At 43.3% G+C, this 26,508-nt stretch overlaps 1 protein-coding gene across 1 annotated transcript in view; it reads right to left on the reverse strand.

Annotated features, from left to right (window-relative positions):
* LOC146801918 (matrilysin-like) overlaps positions 1–26,508 on the reverse strand; it is a 155,606-nt gene that overhangs the window by 29,753 nt on the left and 99,345 nt on the right. The window contains exons 2-5 of the mRNA XM_085624064.1: positions 20,556–20,779; positions 20,320–20,468; positions 7,668–7,793; positions 1,438–1,599 (exon numbers count right to left, since the gene is read on the reverse strand). Of these exons, the coding sequence (XP_085480190.1) occupies positions 1,438–1,599; positions 7,668–7,793; positions 20,320–20,468; positions 20,556–20,779 (661 nt within the window). The remainder of the gene's footprint in view (positions 1–1,437; positions 1,600–7,667; positions 7,794–20,319; positions 20,469–20,555; positions 20,780–26,508) is intronic.

The raw sequence follows: 26,508 nt of genomic DNA on the forward strand, positions 1-26,508 counted from the left end.
GTGGGATATGGTTCGATGACAAGTTGTCTTTTTTGCCTAAAAATCAAAAGGCTTGTGGGAACCTGCTTCGGGTTACTGAAAGCACGAAATACATTTTTGCCGCTTTTACCTTTGCATGCTAAGAAAACGATCATCCCATTACGTCCCGCATTGACTATGGCAATGAGCTGTACATAGGCCTGCCTGGATATCTTCTTGACAAACTCCAGGTGATCCAGAATGCGGCGGCTCGGCTTCTGCTTAGCCTCCCTAGGATACTGGTGTTGGTACATGCCACTTTATATGGCAAAGGACCCTGTTATTTGAGATCCAGATTCACCTTCTATAATCCGTTGAGGCAATTGTGATCCTCGAACAGACAGAGAGCTGGCGGCATATTGCTTGCCCTGCTGGGTGCGGTAGCTTTGAATCAGCTTCCGCTGGATATATGATCTGTAAGTAATCCAGGTATATTTTAAAAGAAGCACAAAACTTGGTTCTTTAAATAAACTCTGCCTGTTCTTGCCTAACCGTACTGTAGGTATTGTGCCGGGACACTCCTTGAAGTAGCTGTGTGCACTGTAAGTGTTGTTAAATTAAATTCTCCATATTTCTAATAATTTAAAAACCTTTTTCATCAAAGGTTGAAAATTGTTGTTAAAAACTTTCTCTGGCTCCTTTGTATAAAACACCCCTAAAACATTTCTGGACCTATTGTATAGTTTTTCTTCAAAACTGTTTGGAGAGCATACGGGGAAGTATTAAACAGCAGACATTTGTTTTTGTCTACATTAATTTTTACTTCCCCCTATATTCGTAAAGGTATTAATCAACTGTAGAGCCCTATTAATATTAAAAGTGGTCGGGATAAAAATAGGGCCATATAATCTGCATATAGCTTTACTTTAGCGCTGTGTGAGCCAACTGCTCAATAAACAAAGCAAATAATAAGGGGGAAAGAGGATAGCCTTGACTGATGCCTCGATTTAACCCCTTTCATAGTGTCAACAAGCCCGGCCCGGTCCATTATTTACAATATACTGGCACAAAGGGGAGCTCTTGAATGTATGGGCGCCATTTCAACCATTCATTGTCAAGCTAGGTTTGGAGACTTTTTTGTAACTATCATGATTTTATGTAATGGGGATTTCATTACTCCTGAATCATTGGGATTGGTAATGTATCACCAATAAATAATTAAATAAGAAACAATAATCGATTCAGCTTAATGAACAGTTGGTACCACAAAGATTGTAAAAGGGATGGAGGTAACAAGTGGCAGAAATGTTACATCTGCCAGCAGCCAGTTCATCTGCAATATTAATACAATTAGAAACCTTCACAATGTGAATGCCATTTGTTAAATGTGGCCAGTATTTTATTATGCTTGGAAATGTTCATATTAATGATATTGTCATGAAAGCTCTCAAAAGCAATGAACAAAAGTATAATATTTACCATACAGTGACTGGATCCCTTGAACATCATCATTAGGGAGGCGGTAATTTTTGGTGTTGACATAACTGTAATAAGGGTACATCAGCGCGGAACTATCACTTGAGTGGTCCAGGCCCAGTGAATGACCAATCTCATGAGCAGCAACGAGAAACAAATTGGTTCCTGCAGCACAAGGAAAAAACTAATTTATTACCAATATTGTTCTCACCACATGCAGTATTGTTCCTACACCATGAAATATTTTGATTACCAGTATTACTCCAACAACCTAAAAAACATACATATAATGCCAGCAAGGATCTGGTTGGACATATGTTTTAAGGTATGCACCTAGGTGCTGGTTTCATTGCAGTCCTTGAGAAAAGATAGATTTTATTTGCGACAACATTGACAACCTTTCGCTCCAGAATGTTTAATCTGCGTGTGATAATTTGTTAAACTAATTTCTGCAATTCAATGGTTAATGTGTGTATTAGCAATTTGTATGATGGAGGAAAATGCAAAAGAGCACTTGAAGGGACAATGATTTCACAAAAATATTCAGAATTAATAATATTATATTACTATTAGAGAGCACCATTAATACATCACTAATGCCAGATTATCAGCTGCTTTTAGAGCTTGAAGGAGACCATACATTGGTGGAGCTTCCGTCCTGCCAAACATTTGGTTCCTCTAACTCATTTGAAAATGGAGAACTACTGGGGTTCTGACAGAATTGCCACAGCTGGTTGTGCTGTCAGAAACACTCCAAGAATGGTATCATGTATTTCCAATTAGCCCAGTAGCCACACCGGGATATCTCACACAACCAAGTGAAGCTTGAGCCTTTTCTTTTGGCAAGACATTAATGTTTTGTTGTTTGATTGACCCTCATACACCATATTGTTTTCATGCTTCATCATCGGATCTCATCCTGGTCCCTAAAAACTAGGATGGGTTCGACCATATTCAAGGGAATATGGTTGAGGTATTTACAATGTCAAGCTAATAGGCTACATGGGAGGAGTGAGGGTCTTTACAATGTCAAGCCAATGGGTTACATGGGAGGAGTGAGGGACATGTCCTTGTAGTCATGCATTCATCTAGGGTTTCATGTCACCTTTAACACCTACTTGGTCCACTCTTCACCAACCTCCTGGTAACATTGTAATGCCGGGATAATGAGGAAATACATAGGATACCTTTGTTGGACTGAGTAGGTGGATGTAGCCTATGTCTTTTTTCTCTCATCCGCTATGTAGCACCGGATTGATTTCTGATATCCATGGACTTCTTGCATTGTGGATACGTATGCTGTCAGAAACACTTGACTTGGTGACTCACCTGCCTCAGAATCTCCAGATCACAGTGACAACAGCACCAGTATATTTAGGGTTAGGTTTCCCTGCCTGGTTATCCCATGCAAGTAGGCCAACACTCAGCAATGCTAATTTTAAAGATGCCCTTGTTGATTCAATAACCAACACTCATCTGAACTACCCAAACCTATACATTTTAGTATACTTCAACTTATGGTTTAAGAAGAAGAATCTAGCCACAACCGCAGCTCTCACAACCTACCTTCAAGCTTTCAACTTACAACAAACCATTCTGGCCCAACTCACAGTACAGAAATGATATGAAATTCTATGAAATAATGATTTCTAAAGTGCACTAGTACCCGTGGGTGTCTAGGCTCTAACTGCCAAAGAACGGGGTGGGTCTGAAGGCAATAACACCAGCCTAGTAAAACACAGGAAGGGTGGAGAGGTAGGATAAACTAGTGGTTGAGTAACCAACTTTTAAGAGCTTTCCGAAACGTGAATAGATTTCCTGAAGTTTTGAGTGTTAGTGACATCGTGTTCCAGAGTTTGGCAGTGGCCACTGCAAAGCTCTTGCCTCCCAGGGTAGCTCTTTTAAACTTGGGAACAACCAGGTTAGCCTGGGAGGACGATCTTAAGGTTCTGGCAGGGGGGTACAGATGGAAGAGTTGCTTAATAGAGGCAGGACCCTCTTAGTGAAGAACCTTAAAGGCTATGCACAAGGCCTTGAACATAACCCTCTTCTTGACCGGGAGCCAGTGGAGTAGGGGAAGGAACTTGAAAACCGACTGATGCTTTGGAATTCCCAGAAGCAATCTAGCGGCCGCATTTTGGACCATTTGTAGTTTGTCCAGTGCTTTCTTATGGGCGGTCAGGAAGAGTCTGTTGCAGTAATCTCTTTTAGAGAAGATCAGTGTTGTGATCACTGCTTTGCGTAGGTCCATAGGGATAAAAGAAAAAACCTTCCTGAGTGATTCAAAGATGAAAAAACATGATGAGGTAATGGCATTGGCATGTCCCACAAAAGACAGCTTTTCATCAAACTGTACTCCCACTTTTGGCACCGGAATGAGGAGGGAACCTAGCCCTTGAGGCCACCAGGAAGGAGACCAGAAAGAGGGTTTCTTGCCAAAGAGTAGAACCTCAGTTTTGCCTGAGTTCAGTTTCAGACTATTTTTTGACATCCGGCTCCCGATCTGTGCAATGGAGTTGCGAAAGCATTTAGCTGTGTTATCTGCAATCTCTGTTACAGACACTACAATTTGGGTGTTGTCAGCATAAGAGACAACCAAAAATCCTATGTCTTTGATTTGGGAAGTCGGGGGTGTGACGTATAAATTAAAAAGAGTAGGGTTCAATGGAGACCCTTGTGGTACGCCACATGGAAGGGTGAAAGACGAGGATCTGTGATCGTTACATTCCACATACTGAAGTCTGTCAGTGAGAAATGAGCTGAGGAGTTTAAGGGCTGTACCTCAGACTTCAAACTTGGACAGCCGGTTGATAAGGAGTTGATGGTTGACAGTGTCGAACGCTGCCGAGAGGTCTAACAAAATTAGGGCAATATTCCCTCATTTGTCTAGAGTAGTTCTGACATATTCTGTAGCTGTAATCAGGGCTGTCTCTGTACAATGTTGGCTTCTGAAACCAAACTGTGATGGATCCAGTAAATTGTGCTCCTGGATAAATAGAATGAGCTCGGTGTTTATAGCTTTCTCAATCAGTTTGGCTGGGAAGGCAAGTCGAGAGATTGGCCTGTAATTATTGGGATTATTGGCATCCAGATTGGGGTTTTTTTAAAAGAGGAAGGATTGATGCGATTTTCCATTTTTTTGGGAAATATACCGACTGGAGCATTTACTTAAATATCCCCAAGAGATGTTCAGGAACTACGATAGAAGCTAGCTTTAAGACTCTGGGCGAACATGGGTCAGAAGGTGAGCCTGACTTAATTTGCTTGAACCAGTTGGTAACTTGGTCTGTTGTGAGAGGGGAGAATGCAGAGAGAGTGGAGTTAATGGATTGGGTCCGTCCTGATACGTCAGGCCCCAAAGTAGTGGCTTTCTAGCTCATCTTTCCATCTTTGTCCCAATTAACCTCCTTTGGCTGTGAGTTGTCGTTATCCCCAGCTGCCTGTGGATTGCCATTCGAGCACCTCCCCTCTGTGCTTGAGCTTGAAGTTAATGAAAAAGGTAGCAAGTTTATTGCAGAATGATGCATCTGCATTAAGGTTACTGGATGAAGAACACACTCTAGATGTCATATTTGCACCCTTAGGACAACCCACAGTTAAAGACAACCATAAGATGGAACAACCACAATATCATCACCTTCAAGATCTACACGCCTATCAATAACAACACTTCAAAGACAACAAAAACCAACAACAGCAAATACTTCTACAGACAATGGAGAAAACAGACATCCAGCAACTTAACACCCACCTTGAAAAAACCCCAATAAACCTGCTGACGATGGACATGCACACCTTTTACATCTGGATCTCCACTCTACTGGACAAACGGATACCAACAAAAACCACACCCAGAGTTGACCACAAAAAGCACAGAGTGCCAAAACACAGAAACACCATGACTGAAACACAAGATTTCTGTGATCTTCAATGAATTGAGCTAGAACATTAAAAAGATTTAAAATTACCTGAAGGCAAAAGGAGACAGCACCACAACAATGCAGGACTTAATCACCACAGAAACAAACACTAATACCCCTCCATCAGTGCATACCTCATATCAATCTGGGATGATCTAAAACTCAAAGAGCACTAAAACTGTGTAGTTGTGTTAAATTTTCTTGATTTATCAGCTTCATTTAACACCGTCCACCGTCCACCACTGCACGCTACTGCAAAGACTTCACAGTATCAGAATCCATGAAAATGCTTTAAAATGGATTGCTTCTGTGAGAGTAATAGGATATCTCAAAAAAGAGTGGGGGTCTAAGGGATATGGTTTAAAGACTCCAACAGTTTATAATCCCCAATTCAACATATATATAAGAAAAACTGTGAGTCAAAAATAGTTTTATGACCTTAACGCTACCACTCAGTGAATACTGATACAAATCTAACTGCTGTCAAAAATGTCCAAAATGTCCCAATGGGTATGTGTATGCATGAGAAAGATTCCCATCACCCACGACAAGTGGCTCGCTTCATCATTTGGGAACCCAGGAACTTCGCCAGAGAACCATCCTCTACCAGATGAACGTAGATACTGGTTCAATGTGTGTCCCAAATGTATCTATCGGTATATTGTTTGAATCGAGGGAGACCACGGTATTGATGATAAGGGGTGATGTATGCAGTGCACGTGATACGGAAAGTGATGATTAAAATTGGTTAACAAGGCACAAAAATGTTTTTATTAGAGTGCTACCTTGATACCAAAATAAAATAAAACAGTGCTATGACAGTTTAAACAAATAACTGTGTTGGAAAAGACTGGTCTACATGTTTCAGCTCTCGGATAAATTATATCCCAGCTTTCGTCAGGACCAGAAAGCTACTGCAAAGTAGTGGTGTATTTAATACAAATATCTCATAAATCATACAACCTGGACCTTGTTCCTGGTACAGGGAAAATACCCGAATACTTCTGGGTATGCGCCTCACCTCACCTGGCAACTGCTCAGGTTAGGAGGCACCGCTCTCTCCGTCGGTACCTCTCGCGGCTACTGAGCTCAGTAGCCGCGAGAGGTACCGACGGAGAGAGCATACATAAGTGTAAAATAAAGAAAAAAACTAGTAGAACAATTTGTGTGCGATGGAATTAAATTTAATAAGGACATAGTAAAATAAAAACTTCCTTGACTTGCGTAAAAACTATATTGATTTCTTCATTTTAATCACAGCACATGGGATATCCAACTTCCAGAGTCCCAACAAATAAAAATGTAGTTATAACAATCAAAGGAGGAACTAACATTTCTAGAAGTCAGAAAACATTCAGTAGAATTATTGTTCTTATTTCTTGTGTTTTGGTTCAGGGAGGTCCTTGTTTTGCAGTTTGTGTTGTACTGTTCCTATTGGAGCAGTGTCAAAACTGATTTACATATAGCTGGGTCTAAACTGAGGTGGCATGGTGTGCAAAATATTGATCAATTGTGATGCAGCCCAAATGATTACCAGTGGCTGAGATTAATTCAAGCATTCCATTCATCACTTTTTGTATACCGTATTGTGTAATCTTCATTTAAAGCATATATTACAGCCTATTGCCAGAGCCATTGCAACTCTGTGAGAGCAGATACATACTAACATGACCCCTGATAATTTTTATGGTACATTTTACTTTCTTTTTTTCTGAAGTTTATAATAGCATTATTTCTGAGCAATTAGGAAAGGATTTTTTTTCCTGATGGAATTGGGCAAAATGTAATTAACTATATGTAGTCTTTATGTAGTAATTCATGCAACTTTGTAGCTGGTTATTCACATAAATAAATACATTTCCCCATTGCATTTTATGAAATTAGGAAGCAAGAACAGTAGAGAATCTTCCTACAGCATGTATTTGATGATAACTCTGACCTCAACATATCTGAAGGGTAGTTAGGATAAAAGTAAGGGCAGCCTTCTGTGTCCTGATTTGCCCTTGCTTGTGCCGTTAGGTGCATTGGCCTGAAAGTAATCAAATGATGCAATATGCTGCTTATCTGGTGGGGTGCTAAGTAATACAGAAAACCCACTACTCTTGCCCATTGTTACAGTAATGGTACTGCATGTTATCACTGTTGCTTGCTATGTCACAAAATAACACTTCTAAGCACCACTGATGACACTGATGAAATCATTACATACATTACATACATCTGTCAATTTAATTTTGTCTAAACAATATGATCACATCAAGTAGAATGGCACATAGAAGATGCAATTTTATCACTCTTAGTTATGTGTTTTACCAAGTTCGTTTGTTGACCATTTCTCGTCTTCATCGAAATGAACATCTCCTCCTATTCCAGAACCAGGTGCAAAGGCATGTGCCAGCTCATTTTCTTTACCATCAAATGGAAAAGGATCACCGTGATCTAAAGGAGAAAAGCAAAAAAGTCATTGCCCATGGGCACAATTCCTTGGCTTCTGAACGATCTCTAGTAAGTGGGTAACATAGGTATAGTTGTTATTGATTTGATAGCAAATTTTACATAGGTGAGGTATTGAGAAGCGATTGGCAGAGAGATCATCAGAGCAGATATCCCTTAGAGTTGACTAAGGAGTTGTAGGGACATTACTGACCAAGTTCAATGTTATCATGATCATATTTCATTAAGACATTTGTTTTGATCTTTTGATCATTTACCTTGATAGCACCTCTTCCATCCCCTCCCTAGAGACTGACTATAGGTTCCGGTCTAACCGGATTTGGAGCATGCTGTGTGACAATTGCAGTAACCTTTGGCATCAGAAAAGGTTTCAGACACACCCAAACAATCATCCATATCTATTCTTGGCTAATGGAGAAATACCATAGGAATACTGAGGTGAATGTGTAGGTTTGATAAAGAAGCAGCACTTTGCAGCAATTATCCAAACCTGAATCATTTTAGAAGGTCCACACTACCCTTGAACCAAAACAATATTTATACCAATTTAGTCAATGAAATAACTCCCCACAATTAAACATAGGAATTATGAAGTTACCTAGTATTATTTTTAAAGAATATCAGTTGTTGTGTAATTTTAAATATCACTACCAGATCCCTGAATGTGATAGTTTTCTTACCAGCCAGTAAATGTACATTTAACTAAGTAACAACAGTGTACATAGAAAAATAAGTACACTAGAGGCACTTGATACCTTGCAGGATGTGAGCTTTGAGAATTTCACACTCATTCCTGTTATTTTTCTGTTTCACCTCATTTAAAATGCAAGTCTTCCAGTCCAGTTGTTTCTTACTGTAGTTTTCCCACTGTTTAAGTGACATTCAGCTCCCGTCTCAACCAATCTGTGCTACCGTTGTCACCTTCCAATAGTTATTATGCTAGGTCTCAGAACATACAAAGGCAAGTTTACTAGTTTCAATGTGGTCTGACGTGTGAACTCTTGTGCCACTAGGATGGAAAAAGTGGATTAGAAATTTGATTGATTGATAAGTGTATTTGTAGTGTGCATGGTTATATGATTGGTGTCTTTACCCAAGATTGCTGCAGAGAGAGTTAAGCTAGCGAGCAGCAGAACTAGGAAGAAAAAAGGTGGGATTTCATCTTTTTATAAATGGATTTATGGTCTGCAGTTTGAGCATAGCTATGGCTTCCCGCACCTAGTATATACTAGTATAACTGTATACACAAAGAGGGGGATTGAAGGGTATTTTTTACGAGGTGAGGGCTATACCCCCTAAACAATCACAATACAGAAAAATATTCCAGAACTCGATCCTTAGTGTCCACTAATTGGATACATGTTTTCCTTCCAGCGGACAGAAGACCCACGCCCACCATTAGGTCCCTCATGGCACCCGACATCTTGATCCAAGTTATTTGGCCACTACTAAGCAACTCATACTGGCACTCTTGAGCCAGCACTTTGTGCATCATTTGAACTTCCTTGATATTCTATGCACAGCACAGGGTAATGTATTACAGAAACAACTGTAACTGCACCCACTTCACACTGGATCCAAGGCTGGACCTCTATATAAAACTTTATTGTGGCAACCTGTGAAGGGAAGAAAAGACTAGCATCCTGCAAGAGTAGCTGAAATCCATATGCTAGTAGAATATTCACCTTGATCCCTGGAAAACCTCACAAGACCCAGATGACTGAAGAATCACCATGGAGTGCTAGTAGAATATTCACCTTGATCCCTGGAAAACCTCACAAGACCCAGATGACTGAAGTAGCTAAAATCCATATGCTAGTAGAATATTCACCTTGATCCCTGGAAAACCTCACAAGACCCAGATGACTGAAGAATCACCATGGAATGCTAGTAGAATATTCACCTTGATCCCTGGAAAACCTCACAAGACCCAGATGACTGAAGAATCACCATGGAGGATGCCTCAATGGACCAATGTCACTCAACTCAAACAAGATTCCTGAATTCCAACTGGCCACGAGAAGACAAGAAGGCCTAAGACAAACATCAAGTGAGCTATGAAACTGAAGTGATGCCTCAGCAACATCGGGTGGATGAACCTGCACCATTCCTGTCCCACCCAGTAACCATAGGAGGAATATTCCATTTTCATCCACTTTCAGAAGGCTCAGGAAATCTTGCATCATCACACTCCTGGTGTGGGATTTGGTTATGTGGGCTATAGGTGACAAACTCTGATTGCAGACCACTGACATTATCTTTGAGCCTTGTGACTTCCAAAGATACAGCCGTTTATAATGGCTTTTGGAGGCTACTGCTAACATTAAATAGAAATTGGCCCCAATACTAACTGTTAAAAACCTTAAAAGAATAGTGAGGGTACTGTCATATTTGTCATCTGTTTCCTATACAATGAGACTGTGACCCATTAAACATTCAAATGAATCTGGGACTTGGGCTATACCCAGTTATGACCAGCACTGTGGGCTGCCAAAACCATTGGAAGGACCATGTTTCAATTTTGGGTCGGCGTGATTTGGACCTGGTTAATTGTTTTAGACTTTTTTTCAACATCTTTTTATTATTAATACAGCAAACCATATGGGTAGATATACACCACAGTAGTAGTACATTCAAGTAAATCATGCACAACATAGGTTTACTTTTGTCAATATCGCTCCAGGTTCTTTGGCATGGCCCGATTACTGCATACATTAATGACATTAAAGCCCGGAATGGAGGCATCAATTGATAGTGTAGAGGGGGCAGTACATGGACATCTCCTATTGACATTCCATTTACCCCAAACCTTCTCCCACCTTCTGGGATCACCCCAGTTTTAGATTTTTTTGACCATAAGTTAACACCTCATCTGAATCCTGTGTGTGGATTTGCTGTGCTGGAGCAAGACCTCTTCAAAGAACTTGGCCAGAGTTAGGACATTCTACATTCCTTTCAAGGGAGAACATTTGAACTGTGTAGAACAAGGTGAAACCTGAGCGCAGTACTGTAGTATAACATTGGCCAAGAGAGCAAGGTTACGGACAAGTATAGTGGATAATGGTAAGGAACTATGGGCACTTTAGGGCATATCTCAGCCGCAGGCTGTGCTGGTGCCTTTCTGTATTTGGACTTTTATCTTATTTGTAACTGTTCTATTTACCTACATGTACATTAACTGTCCCATTGACCTTGCAATTCCTCATACTGACTGGATACAGAGTGTTATTTATTATATCATGCTACATCTGAGTTCCTAACCTCTATCGGGTCCTCCTTGAGCAGGCATTGAATGCTTTTCCTCTTCACCTCACAGTGTCAATTATTGTTGGCACAGGGACACTCGTGGTAAATGGCAGTGCAGGCCTAAGTGACTTCCAAGCAATCATTGTCACAACCAGGGCCTTATAATGCACCTCACAGCAAGGCAAATACACTAGAAACCAATAGCATTTTGTCATGCAAGATATACTTAAATGTCAAGAACAGAGTCCTCAATTACAATTAGGACAACTATTAATCTAAGAAGCTCTACTTCTAAAATAAGTAAGGAAGAAAGCATTTCTAGCGACAAATGCAAATATGCTGCTGTGCAAAAGCACAAGGAATATCAGTGACTTCTTGTTTGTTATACACACTCACAATATTGTTAAAGTTCACAATTCGGCTTCAGATAGCATTGATCTCTCAACAAAATATTATTAACTCCTGCCTACATGTGTTTTGATGCGTGCAGGCCATTTCCTCAAGGCATACATTTTGTGACAGGATTAAAAGTCACCCATTTCTCACTGGAATTCGATAGTTGCAAAATTATTTCAGAAAATCAGAAAATCAGTACCTTGGTAAATGGAGAACCATCATACTGTTGTAACTAAAGGGAGACTCATGATACGGTGAGCCTTTGTCGTGACAGAGTCCGGAGGTCTTCATTTACGTATAAAGACTGTGTGTTAGTCATTTGCATCCCTTTTAGACTGTTTTGCATCCCTGACTTTATTAATATGAATACATATCCTGACTTGAAAATTCACTATATATACTAATTAACTGTAGCAGCAAGTACTGTTTACTAAAAAGCTGCAGACTTATGTTTCCAATAAAAAAACATAATCTCTCCATAGTAGCTGAAGGCCATGTAAAGTTCCCTCTATGTTGTCATCGAGGTCAAATAGCATATAATTTATTTTCTGATTACATTGATAAAATAGCATTACTAATGTAATGCACAATGCATTGTAATGGCATGCGTTGTAAAATCATGCAATGTAATGGTAGTTATGATGTAAAAACTGCGTTGTAAAAGCATGCGTTGTAATTGTTTGCGTTGTAACCTCATATATTCCTGAAGTAACCAAGCAACCCCATCACAAACTATTTTAGTCCAATGCTCTTGAAGCCCCTCAATATGTAAAGCGCTTGGATACCTTAAGGGTATCCGAGCGCTTTACATATTGAAGGTCTTCAAGAGCATTGGAGTAAAATTGTTTGCCTTCTTTCTTGCAAATCATACTCACATTGTGTGGAGTAACTAAAGGTTTAAAACAGTCACTCATCTTCATCAAAAGCATAGGGCACCATTAAACAAATCATTGAATCCTGAAACTTAGTCTCTAACTACATCATCTACAGATAAGGAAGCAACAGAACCAGAAATGTCTGAGACAGAGATCATGGGGCTAGGTCAGAAAACTCCCTTTCTCAGTAAAGGGAATGGACTCGAGTATCCTCAAAATGTGCCACTCTTTGTTTCTTTAAACCCACAATACAAATCATTTGGAATTTCCAGCAGAAGGGATTTATAACCTGTAATCTTCCTATGAAGAGGATATGTCCGGGGCAGTATGATCACAATACACCCAGCCTAGTAAATAGATTAATATTATCTAGAGAAGTATATAAATGAATGAGTGTGTGTGTGTGTATATATACATATATATATGCAAACAAGTCCCTCCATATAGAAAGACCAGAGGACACAGCGGGAAATTTCTTGGTAGCCTTTAATTCACCAAACAACACAGGCATAATGCATTTCGGCTAATGCCTTCGTCAGACGCCCAGTTGCTTCGGGTTTCACTCGCTTCCTCCCTTGGTGTTCTGCGGCGCTCCCATTAGTTGGAGTGTAGCTGGCTCCGTTATTTATTGCCTCCAGCTGCCGTCAGTTGTTCACTGAACTTCAATTCCCAGCAGGCATTGTCCCGGTGAGTATGGATGACGGAGCCATGATATACTACTGTGAGTGCTTGTGTGCCCAGCAAGGGGGGGAGAGGGCAAATGTCAGCCGAGTGAATCCCACAATCATGGTGTTACGGGAAGCCTCGAGTCCCCAACGCCTCTACCACAGGTGCAAGATCCAAAGACGGGCCGTGGCGTGCAAATTAAGTAATCCCACGTCCCCATGAAATCACGGACTGCTAGCAGCAGCGGTCACATGTCTGGCTTGTCCCCGGGGCGGGCCTGCAACTTCCAATACATTGGATTCTTTCAAACTCGTTGCCAATATTTGTCGTAGGCCACTTATAAGGCGGGTCCTCTGTACACGCATAACTGGCCAACGCGTGAAAATATGCAAACAAGTCCCTCCATATAAAAAGACCAGAGGACACAGCGGGGAATTTCTTGGCAGCCTTTAATTCACCAAACAACACAGGCATAATGCATTTCGGCTAATGCCTTTGTCAGACGCCCAGTTGCTTCGGGTTTCACTCGCTTCCTCCCTTGGTGTTCTGCGGCGCTCCCATTAGTTGGAGTGTAGCTGGCTCCATTATTTATTGCCTCCAGCTGCCGTCAGTTGTTCACTGAACTTCAATTCCCAGCAGGCATTGTCCCGGTGAGTATGGATGACGAAGCCATGATATACTACTGTGAGTGCTTGTGTGCCCAGCAAGGGGGGGAGAGGGCAAATGTCAGCCGAGTGAATCCCACAATCATGGTGTTACGGGCAGCCTCGAGTCCCCAACGCCTCTACCACAGGTGCAAGATCCAAAGACGGGCCGTGGCGTGCAAATTAAGTAATCCCACGTCCCCATGAAATCACGGACTGCTAGCAGCAGCGGTCACATGTCTGGCTTGTCCCCGGGGCGGGCCTGCAACTTCCAATACCTTAGATTCTTTCAAACTCGTTGCCAATATTTGTCGTAGGCCACTTATAAGGCAGGTCCTTTGTACACGCATAACTGGCCAACGCGTGAAACTATGCAAACAAGTCCTTCCATATAGAAAGACCAGAGGACACAGCGGGGAATTTCTTGGCAGCCTTTAATTCACCAAACAACACAGGCATAATGCATTTCGGCTAATGCCTTCGTCAGACGCCCAGTTGCTTCGGGTTTCACACGCTTCCTCCCTTGGTGTTCTGCGGCGCTCCCATTAGTTGGAGTGTAGCTGGCTCTGTTATTTATTGCCTCCAGCTGCCGTCAGTTGTTCACTGAACCTCAATTCCCAGCAGGCATTGTCCCGGTGAGTATGGATGACGGAGCCATGATATACTACTGTGAGTGCTTGTGTGCCCAGCAAGGGGGGGAGAGGGCAAATGTCAGCCGAGTGAATCCCACAATCATGGTGTTACGGGCAGCCTCGAGTCCCCAACGCCTCTACCACAGGTGCAAGATCCAAAGACGGCCATGGCGTGCAAATTAAGTAATCCCACGTCCCCATGAAATCACGGACTGCTAGCAGCAGCGGTCACATGTCTGGCTTGTCCCCGGGGCGGGCCTGCAACTTCCAATACCTTAGATTCTTTCAAACTCGTTGCCAATATTTGTCGTAGGCCACTTATAAGGCAGGTCCTTTGTACACGCATAACTGGCCAACGCGTGAAACTATGCAAACAAGTCCTTCCATATAGAAAGACCAGAGGACACAGCGGGGAATTTCTTGGCAGCCTTTAATTCACCAAACAACACAGGCATAATGCATTTCGGCTAATGCCTTCGTCAGACGCCCAGTTGCTTCGGGTTTCACACGCTTCCTCCCTTGGTGTTCTGCGGCGCTCCCATTAGTTGGAGTGTAGCTGGCTCTGTTATTTATTGCCTCCAGCTGCCGTCAGTTGTTCACTGAACCTCAATTCCCAGCAGGCATTGTCCCGGTGAGTATGGATGACGGAGCCATGATATACTACTGTGAGTGCTTGTGTGCCCAGCAAGGGGGGGAGAGGGCAAATGTCAGCCGAGTGAATCCCACAATCATGGTGTTACGGGCAGCCTCGAGTCCCCAACGCCTCTACCACAGGTGCAAGATCCAAAGACGGGCCGTGGTGTGCAAATTAAGTAATCCCACGTCCCCATGAAATCACGGACTGCTAGCAGCAGCGGTCACATGTCTTGCTTGTCCCCGGGGCGGGCCTGCAACTTCCAATACCTTGGATTCTTTCAAACTCGTTGCCAATATTTGTCGTAGGCCACTTATAAGGTGGGTCCTCTGTACACGCATAACTGGCCAACGCGTGAAAATATGCAAACAAGTCCCTCCATATAGAAAGACCAGAGGACACAGCGGGGAATTTCTTGGCAGCCTTTAATTCACCAAACAACACAGTCATAATGCATTTCGGCTAATGCCTTCGTCAGACGCCCAGTTGCTTCAGGTTTCACTCGCTTCCTCCCTTGGTGTTCTGCGGCGCTCCCATTAGTTGGAGTGTAGCTGGCTCCGTTATTTATTGCCTCCAGCTGCCGTCGGTTGTTCAATGAACTTCAATTCCCAGCAGGCATTGTCCCGGTGAGTATGGATGACGGAGCCATGATATACTACTGTGAGTGCTTGTGTGCCCAGCAAGGGGGGGAGAGGGCAAATGTCAGCCGAGTGAATCCCACAATCATGGTGTTACGGGCAGCCTCGAGTCCCCAACGCCTCTACCACAGGTGCAAGATCCAAAGTCGGGCCGTGGCGTGCAAATTAAGTAATCCCACGTCCCCATGAAATCACGGACTGCTAGCAGCAGCGATCACATGTCTGGCTTGTCCCCGGGGCAGGCCTGCAACTTCCAATACCTTGGATTCTTTCAAACTCGTTGCCAATATTTGTCGTAGGCCACTTATAAGGCGGGTCCTCTGTACACGCATAACTGGCCAACGCGTGAAAATATGCAAACAAGTCCCTCCATATAGAAAGACCAGAGGACACAGCGGGGAATTTCTTGGCAGCCTTTAATTCACCAAAGAACACAGGCATAATGCATTTCGGCTAATATATACATATATATATATATATATATATATATATATATATATATATATATATATATATATATATATATATATATATATATATATATATATATATATATATTATCTACTGGCGGTCGCCAGTAGATAGTTATAGTTAGGATCGTGTTTCCATAGGAAATCTGAAAATTCTAAACCAGAGAAATGTACCCATTATAATTAGTTCAGCTAACTATAATTCGCGCCCCCGCAATGCACTGCTGATGACATCACATATTACATCACTCATGACATGGTCAGTGACATCACTGATGACATCACTGATGACATCTCAAATGACATCACTGATGACAGCCCTGATGACATCATCCAGTGACTGTGTGTTTCTGTAAAGTTTAAATATGTTTAATATATATAGGGAAAGGCGTATTGAAGAATGAGTGGGTGTATAAGTGTCTGAATGGATGATTTAGTAGGTGTGTGACTGACTCTATAAGTGAGTGAATAAATGTATTTTACTGCATGCATGGGTTAGTGACCAAACTGTGTGAATGTCCGTATCCATCTGTCTGTTGGTGTGTAAGCGGCTGCATGGGTTTGTGAATAGTTACATGAGTGTCTATATGGGTTATTGATTGGTTGTCTGAGTATCTGTATGGGTGCCTGAGTGTTTGTGTGGGTGGGGTGTGTGTGACTCTGTGCATAGATGTGTGAGTGGGTGATTCACTGGGTGCATGGTTTCAAGAGTGCTTCTGTGATGGACTGTATGGGTGGGTGAGTGTGTGTATGGGTGTGTTAGTGAGTGAATGTACATCTCAGTGGTACATGTGTGAGTAACTACATATGCAAAAGGCAGTATATATGTGTGTTGGAGCATATAAATGGCTATAAGTGAGAGTGTGTGATTGTGAGAGTGGCTGTATGGATGAGTGTGTGCTTGTATCAGTGATTGTATAAGAGCTTAAGAATGTGCTAGTATTTGTATGAGTAAGTGAGCTGGTGTGTGTATGACTGTATAGGTAAGTAAATGACAGTGTGATTAATTATTTGCATGACTGACTCAGTGTGTGAGTACCTCTATGGATGAGTGGTGGTGTGTGAGTGTCTATATAGGTGTATGAGTGCATATGATAGTCCTGTACTGAGTGACCATAAGTATGAGTGACTGTACGGATGAGTGAGTGGATGTGTGTCTAAACCTAAGAATCAGTGAGTGGGTATGTAGTTATTGGTGTTGGAGTGTCTATAGTTTTGAGAATGGCAGTCTGTAATTTAGAATGGGTGTATCAATGGTTATATAAGGGTGTGAGAAGATGCATCAAATTATCACATGGATGATTTCATCAGTGATGTCATTTGAGAAGTCATCAGTGATGTCATCAGTGATGTCACTGACCATGTCATGAGTGATGTAATATGTGACGTCATCAGCAGTGCATTGCGGGTACGTGAGTTATAGTTAGCTGAACTAATTATAACGGGGGAGTTTCTCTGGTTTTGTACAAGTGAAATGTCAAACTAACTATAACTTTCCCTAAAACCTATGGTTTTTTCAGTGAATTTCAAAGGTTTTTTAAATGCTAATTTCTAACTATAACGTGCCTGAAACCTATGGCTTTTTTAAGTGAATTTCAAAGGTTTTTTAAATGCTTGTTTCTAACTATGCCTACAGAGGGAGGACATGTGAAGAAAGAAGGAAAAACACAGAAAGAAGCAAAAGAAATGCAGAAAGAAGCAACAGAAGTCCACGAAGACAAATAAAAGAGCAGGAAGAAGCAAGACATGTGCAGAGAGAACCACCAGAGGAGCAGAAAGAGGCCTTGTTGCAAAATCATCCTGTGCCCACAACTTTTTCAGACGGCTACTGGTGGTAACTGACTCTGACTAACCAGGACCGGAGCCAGTGCTATGCTAAAAGACACTTAGAATACTGTGAAAAAACCTACATACACTAGGGAACACTATGCGTTGGTGTACCCCTGTGATTAGCATGACCTCCTCTGGAAGGCCCGAGTACATACATAATAGGGCAGGGGGATTAAAACTACCTCTGAGTCAGAGGTGCAGAAATATGCTACTTTAACTAGTAGTCGCGTTTGCAGAGTGGTGGAGAAAGGGTGCTGGTCGTCCATCCAACGCACAGGAATTCTGCTGCGTAGGACTTACAGGAGGTACCAGGAGGGATTCCTGGCCCCCAAACTCCCTCTGGACTAAATTGGACTTCATCCCCCATCCTTTAGTCTACCACGAGGCACGTTTGTAGAGTGGTAGAGAAAGGGGGCCATAGCCTCCGAAGACGTCTTAGTAATCCCACTGTGTGGGACTTACTGGAGGTAACAAGAAGGGTAGTTAACCCCCGAGGACACCCTTGGGGGCCAACTTCCCAAACTATTACCTCCAGTCAGTCCCACACAGCAGCATTGGTAAGTACTCATACCAGGCCACGCCCACTTTGCCCACCACTTTACAAACGCGCTCCCTGGCACGCTCTTGGATGTGGATTGAAGTCCCCTTCACTGCTGGGGTTCTTTAGGGGCCAACTAGCCTACCTTTTACCTCCAGTAAGCCCCACGCAGTGGTATTGGTGAGAGGTAGACAAAGGCCATGCCCCCTTTCTCCACCCCTCTGCAAACGCGCCCTCTGGCGCATAGTACGTTGGGGGATTAAGTCCCCTTGAATCATGAGGGTCCCTGGGTCCAACTAGCCCACCAGGTACCTCCAGTAAGCGCCACAGAGCTACGTTGAGGTGTAAAAAGGGGCGTGGCCTGGACCACCCCTCTGCAACGCAGCCCTGTGGTGCTTACTGGAGGTAACTTATGACACAGAAATCATCCGTATACATAATGGGAGAGTGTAGTTCACTTAACGGTTTTTACTTCATGATATATTGATACTTGGTACAAAGGAGTGATTAGGGGGTGTAAAACGGACTCTGACAAATTTCGATCAGAGAGTTCTGTTGCAAAGAGAGGATATTGTGATAGTTAAGGATTATGTATGCACTTGGTGGTGTTCGTAGTGACAACACCACTAATTATGCAGAAAGCCATGAATGATGGGTGTTTTCTGTTACTTATATATGTACTTTTTGAATCAATGTTAAAGCAGATTTCCTTATTTCAGCATACTAGGCAGTCCAGATGTGTTCAATACAAGATATTTGGTGGCTTTTAGAAGTGATTATAGTAGTGGTCACATGCGATGTGGGTGGTATTTGATGGATACTAGCATCGTCTCTTATATTTATTATAGTTGGGGACACGAAACACCTGATATACCGCACGGAAATTTCTTCACCCCTATGGGAGGAAAACTATTTAACCCACGCCGGAGGATCGTTGTGGGTCAGAACTCCACACGTTTAGTAGGTATATGGTGAATACTGAATAGACCCCTAGCATCATGAACACGCCTTATCCTAGCTGATTGGGTCTATATTAATTGGGATTCCCTTTCTCCCTATCTTTACTTAATTCTAGCGGTACTTAATACAGCGAATTCAGGTTGGTAAAACCTATGCTATCACTGTCGGCACATGTGGGTGGCAGGGCACTCACGAATGGCATGTTGGTGTACTGGTTGATTGGTATAGTGACTGTGTGAAGTGGTATCGGTGGCGAATAGACACATATTAGATTCAATTGGAACACATAACACATCCAAGGGTGTCCTATGTACTTGACGGCATTCTGAGGCGGGCTGAATGTATTTAGCTTGCCTGAGACATAAGTAAAAACAATATGCCGCTGTCAATATATTGTTTCATATATCATGGAATACGGTATGTGAAATAATAAGTATAGGGTATTCAAGGATGCTTATAATGCCACGAAGGAGGTATTCAGTTTTGATGTTGTAGAGCCGAGTAATAATTAGGAATGCTCAAATGGTGACTGTGGTATATCTTTTACCTAGCCTTGAAAAAGTTGCATGTACATATAACAAGAAGCGACAAAACATGTGTTGGCTTTGGTTTTGGGCTTTCGACCAGTCAAATGATTGACTTACCAAAAGAAAACATCACATGAATTAAAGACTGAAGAATTTAAAGAAACCTGCTGTGTACTGTGGATTCATGCTCTCTGTATTTACGTTGTTATAATTGTATACTCATGTAGTGAATCTTGATAATTTACGTGTGCTAAGGATTGGTTCAAATCAATGAAACAGTGCAGGATTAGGGGACATTGGTAGCAAAAGTGGTACACCCACCAATTAAAAAATAGATATAGATTAATAGCATTTTTGTTACTTATTTACTAAGAACACAAATTATATACATCATACAAAATTACTGGTTGCACCACGGTTGTACACTTTGTTAAAACAGAAATGAGGAAACTCACAAAGAGATGCAAATTGTATCATGATGTCTGCGCTCCGACTAGTAGCTCTCCTGAACTCAAGTGGCGTCACATCACTCCATACATCAAACGCCTGCTGTATTATTCGCCTTACTGTGCTCGCTGGCAGGTCTGGGGTGTAGTTGACAAACCTAACAGCAAGGACAGGAGATAAATCTCTTATCATGTAGAAAATTGCATAAAAACAGTATTTATGTGCCAAAATCATTGATACTTACCTGTAAGTCAGTGTTTTCTTAGTCCATTTTGGTTCTCCTGGAATCAACTGAAAATCAGCCACATCAGGCACTCCACATCTGGGCTTTTTCATCAGATTCATGGTTTCTGAATTCAGACTTCCGGTCACAGACAGGCTAAAGAATCGTTGCATCGCCTTTACTTTTTCTTCAAAAGCATTTTTCTTTGCTTCTGGATTATATCGAAAGTAATGCTTAAGAAAGTCCTGGATTATGGTTGAAAAAATGTAATATAAGTATTAGTATTGCTCATCATTAAAGCTGTATGATAGAAAAAGGGTAATTTAAGTGTTATTATTGCTGATATTTGCAGGTGTGTGAGAGATGAAAGTTAATATAAGAATTATTATCGCTCATCGTTCTAAGGGCAGTGGCGTAACAAAACTTGAGGGGGCCCCCCTGCAAAGTACATGGAGGGGGCCCCCCGTTCTCCGTGCCAGTCAAGAGCTGCTTATTCCTGTGTTTACATCTAGCCAGACAAAAGCCGTTTAATGAAAAGTTCCAATTTGACCAGAATTGCATTATCAGACAGCATGACAATACAGCTCTTCCTGCCTCAGTTCGGGTGTTTCTAAACGCTGTAAATAATGAGTGATGGCATTATCTAATGTCATGATTCTCAATTTGCCGGCCTCGGAAGGATGTAGAGACAAGTGGGTCTCACAAGGATTCAGGCTATGAACTGCAGGTCACTGAAGTACCATTGAGAAAGTTCTTTTAAAAGTAGATATAATAAAACTTTGTTATAAAAATTGATACTTTTTAATTATTTTTGAACTTGTAAATCTTGAATATTCGTTTTTCTATGTGGAATACATATTCAATAATCGTATACAGTATTCGGCTGTATGATCTTTTAATAAAAAATTAAAGCTAAAAAAACATGGACAATGCCTCAGAAATATGACAAACAAGCGTTTTTACTCTGGGTTTGTATGTGTCGTTTCCGAACTTTCAACATTTAGGCCTTGAATACGAATGTGTCATTATTTTGCGATCCCTGCGCAAACACCTGTTTGCAAACATTGAAGATACAAGAAATTTGCCTCCGTTATGTTTCAACAAATAAGACTCATGGAAATGCCGCGGGTGGAAACAACACAGTGAATAACCAAATGTGCAGATTTTGGTGCAGAAACCTTCAAAATCCACAGTTATTTCCTATTATTGGGGGAGAACTTGTAATCAGTGCTGTTTGTCACAGCTGCTAAAATCAATCCTCGGGACCCAGTGGCTGTACTCACAGGTTGCCGCTAGCACTGTCCCATGGCCATTGGGGTACTCACAGGCTACAGACAGCACCCCTTCCCTCCCTGTCCCCTAGCGGAAGCTGCACCCACAAGAGACCCACAGGACACCTTCCTTTATCCCCTGTCTGGGCCGTACTCACATGGCCCCTTCCTCCAGCCCCCCAGCCCGGGCAAAGCTTCTGCCTGTAACCGGGTTGGAGCCAAAGTAGGGTTGTTGTGGGTACTTACAGGCAGGCAGTGTGCGTCCTCCTGGGCCCATGCCCCTCTGTCCTGCTATGTAGCGGAGTACAGGACTGAGCGCACAGGTGCACTCCCACAGGGGAAGAGAGGGCAGAGAGTAATGCCTGGCATCGTGCAGAATAACTTGCCCTGTCTTGACGCAGAACGGAGTGAAACCCCCCGCATAATCAGTCTTCCACTGCAACATAATCTTGGTTCCCCCAAACCCCCCACCCCACCCCCACCCCACGCAGAAAGATCACTGGGTTAACACACCTACTCACAGAGATCCATTAGAGCAAACCTCTCACAGCTCTCTGCAGATGAGCTGAGGAGGCCCCCTTCATGTACTGTAGACTGGGGCTGTGGGGGTGTTTGTTACGCCCCTGCCTCTCACATGCATTTCAATTGTTTAATATCGATACTCATACCAGTGTAGGGTGTCGGAGCACTTTACATCACATATATGTACAGAAACAATGAACCATACGTGTGTAAATCAGTCTATAGGAAATGTTAAATAAAACAATTAAGATTAAAAAGTGTAGGACTCACGTCATCTATACTAGAAAGCAGTATATTTTAAGATTGTTTGGTCTGGTGAAGCACAAACTCAGGATTTATAATCTACCACATTGGTTGGGGTTGGCTTTACTAATAAGAATTTATTTCTACCCAAACTAACCGTTTTTAGCTACATTAGATTAATTAAAGACTGGGGAAAAACATAACATTTTAACCCATGCCATCCAGTTTGTAGGCAGCTCTCTTATGACAGTTAATCGGTCACCGTGCTATATTAGGACTGCAACGTATGAACTGAAAATAACAAAAGGATCTCTGTGATAAAAGCAGTAACCCACTGAGCTATCCACATCAAATACAGCTCTGTGAACTGCATAGTACGTGTTCTTTCCAGCAGGCACATTAACCCTCTTCACTACTTTATGATGAGTCAAAACTGACACTAGAGTAAAAATCCGGATCTCTCTAATCACCAGTTATTTTGACATATGCCTGAAAACTGCTCCACACACCATGAACTCTGCAGCAGGTGCTTTTAAACCCATGTTATTTCTTAACACAGGCCCCCATCCACAGCTCAGTGCCAGGTGCAGCTGCACAAGCCGCTCTGCCTTAAAGTTGGCCCTGGTGTCAGCGCATGCCACTCAGTAGCCACTGTATTATGGCTCACCGCTTTATCACTGGCGTGAAGTCCTAGTAACCTAAGTAAGTAGCCCTGAATGCAGCAAGTGTGGGTCCTAATGTCGGGGCTGGGACTATTCGTCACCGAAAATGCTCACCCAGGCAGCGCCTGATGTGAGCGTCACCACTGAGTGACATCCTGCTGGTTTAAACATCCCTAGGCCTTCGGGCTCAGCCTTTCCCCGCCTCGCGCCCATGATGCCCCTGTACAGTTCTTGACATTAAACCCCATGTAACGACCCACCCTCTTGTTAGCCCATCTTCATCACACCCCGGGAGCATCCGAAAAACGGCGGGTATGAGTGCGTCACCCAGCAGTATTTAGGACTCATGATAGTTCGTCAGTAGGGCCGGTTTCTCGTATCTGCTTCTCGCCAAACACCTTCTTCGTGAAGGACAAAACTACAGCCCTACTGAGAGAGTCTGCATTTCTGTGCGCCCCCAGACCTCGTCTGCGTCATCCTGCCCGAACCCCCACTCTAAAGCAGCACCCCACTAGGATGGACACTCAGAACACTCCGCAGCCGAACTTTGCAGATACCTCGCTGGGCTCAGGCACCTGCTGGACTAAACCTCTAAACCTTGCTAACGTGTCCGGTTTTCTAACACTTTCTGCAGACCTGACCTACTCCTGGAGAACTGCAATAGTTGTTATATCTTGTTGAAGAATCGGACTTCGAACTCACAGGTTTCTTGGCAGCTTGCTGTCTGGCATATGGTATGGGAACATAGTTTTGTGTTTAGCTTTTGGCTGTTTTTTGTTTAATCAAACATCAGCCTACGGGTGAAAGGTAAGTGCTATTGCACTGAGTATCATGTTTCAACACACCAGTGACGTAAATGATGACAAAAATATATAATGCTACTGCATCACTACAATAACACTTCTATATTATGTCAGAAGATCAAGGGGGCTTTTCGCTTACCTGGGGGTCTGAAAACAGCAGCCCTGTGTCCTCATGGGCTGCAGCGTTTCCGGGGATGTTCCTCGCCAGCACGGGCACCCCTAGATCCATGGCATACACATGGGGTGGAGCAGACACAGAGATGAGAGATGTGTGCACGCAGCGTGTCACATGTGTCACTTCGCTACATGCTTTCTGCTGCGAAGTCCTCCTGTGATGTATGTAGTCAGAAAGACCCATCTCCGTCTCGCGCATATTTCCTCTCAAACCAACAGACAAAACTTGGGCTGCACATTGGCACCAGGGCCCCCATCCCCTCCCTTTTCCAGCCGGGCTCTGACTGAAGAGAAACAATGTAACTTGTTACTTTGTTTCTCTTCAGTCCTGGGGCCCGCGAGGAGCTCAGGGCAGGCTGCACACTGCTGCAGCTGCTTTAGAGACACACAGCTCTCGACCAAAGAGCTGAGGGGGCCCCCTTCACCTACTGAAGACTGGGGGCCCCCCCGCACTGAAGGGGGCTGCGGGGATGTTTGTTACGCCCCTGTCTAAGGGGCATATTCTCAAGGAGTTATCGGCACTTTAGCGCAGCCAAAGTCGCGATAAAGTTATCTCCCCATTCACAAGCTGGTGCTAACATCCGATATCACCAGTTTTCTGGCGCTAGCATCCTCAAAAAACATCGCCACGGATGACCCAGGCAACTATCGCTAATGAGATGCAGAGTAGGCGTTCCCTAGGAAAAAGCCACAACAACACCACAACAGCCACAACATTCTCAACGACCAGCCAGATCGGCGATAAGATCACAAAACAGGCGATAAGGCGCGTAAGCAGCATGAAACCTGCTCTGACCTGGTGTAAAGTCAGACAACAGCCAGCACCAGACTAGGGAGCACAGCCTAGAGCCAAACATGAAGAATGACAGATGCCATGGAGCTACTCATCATGCAGCCCTTAGCCCAAATAGGGCAACAACACCCACCACCATCACCCCCAGGAAACCCCCTTTGGACAAAGAGAATGCACATCAACACCACGAAACCATGAACCAAACAAATTGCCTGAAGTCGCACAATAACAACACCTAACATACAGGTGCGGCCAGAAAAATGGAAATCATACATTTAAATCATATAATCCAAATAAAAACTTTATTGCAGATTAACCAAAAGCAACAATCTTGAAGAGGCACTGTGGGTCTTCTCCGGGCATTCTGTAAGTCACAGCCTGCAAGACAGAAATACAGATAAGAAGGTTTGTCATGCGCCCATCAAAATACAGAGAGAGAGAGCGAAAGAGAGAGAGAGAGAGAGAGAGAGGGAGATAGAAAGAGAGAGAAATAGCGGGGGAAAGAGAGAGAGAGAGAGAGAGAAAGAGAGAGGGAGAGACAGAAAGAGAGGGAGAGAGAGAGGGTGAAAGAGAGCGAAGAGAGAGAAAGAGAGGGAGAGAGAGAGAGAGAGAGAGAGAGAGAGAGAGAGAGAGAGAAAGAAAGAGAGTGCCGACACTGCAGACCCAGGCCTCACTGCTCACCTGCAGCCACCAGGGAGTCTCCAACCACGTGCCAGTACACACTGCAGTCCCCCAGGTCCCTCATCTGAAACAGTTGCCAGAGACATGGATGGCAGAGTCCATACCGTAGCACACACCATCAGCGCTTGACCGCCCCTGCGCACACAGGCTTCTGCAAAACAGCCCCTCCTGCCGCCCAGCCAAGATTGCCTGTCCCTGTGCAACCAGGCCTCCCTGCTCACCTACCGCCAGCGGCGTGTCTCCTAGAGGGCCCACCACATGCCGGTGGGAGCCCGGGGCCCGCAACCATGGCAACCTCCACATCAACATGGGCCACCTGGTCACACACTTGATTCTGGGTCTTGATTTCGCTATGGCAGAGACCATATCAGTGCACCCGGCCTCATTGCAGGCTGCACACCCGCTCAGCCCTACAGGTGCCACTAACTCTGTGAACAGTGAGGCTGTGGAAATATGGATTTTTATGATCAGTTATGTCCCCTATCTTGGACCCCAACGGTTTCATGTATAAATCACAAGTACATGTATGTTCCCTCCAGTTCCAGTTAAGAAGACACAAACACATGTGCGTCCACCGTCAACATGTCCTCTTTCAGATCCGCTATGAATGGGCCGGATATTCTATTCCTAAGTATGAAAGGCCACCGGCTTTATATGGTTCATTTATCCCATTTTACAGTCCAGGCAAGTAGGCCCTGATTCTGCCATTATGCCTTTTCCTGCCTTCTGCCTCTGAAAGCTCCAGTCTGAGCTCGCATCTGTATCCATGAACTTTGTCCTACTCCCTGCGCGGCTAACGGTGCCTGACTCGGCCTGTCGGCCTAT

Source organism: Triturus cristatus, chromosome 8, assembly GCF_964204655.1.
Source record: "Triturus cristatus chromosome 8, aTriCri1.1, whole genome shotgun sequence".
Taxonomy (NCBI): Eukaryota; Metazoa; Chordata; class Amphibia; order Caudata; family Salamandridae; genus Triturus; species Triturus cristatus.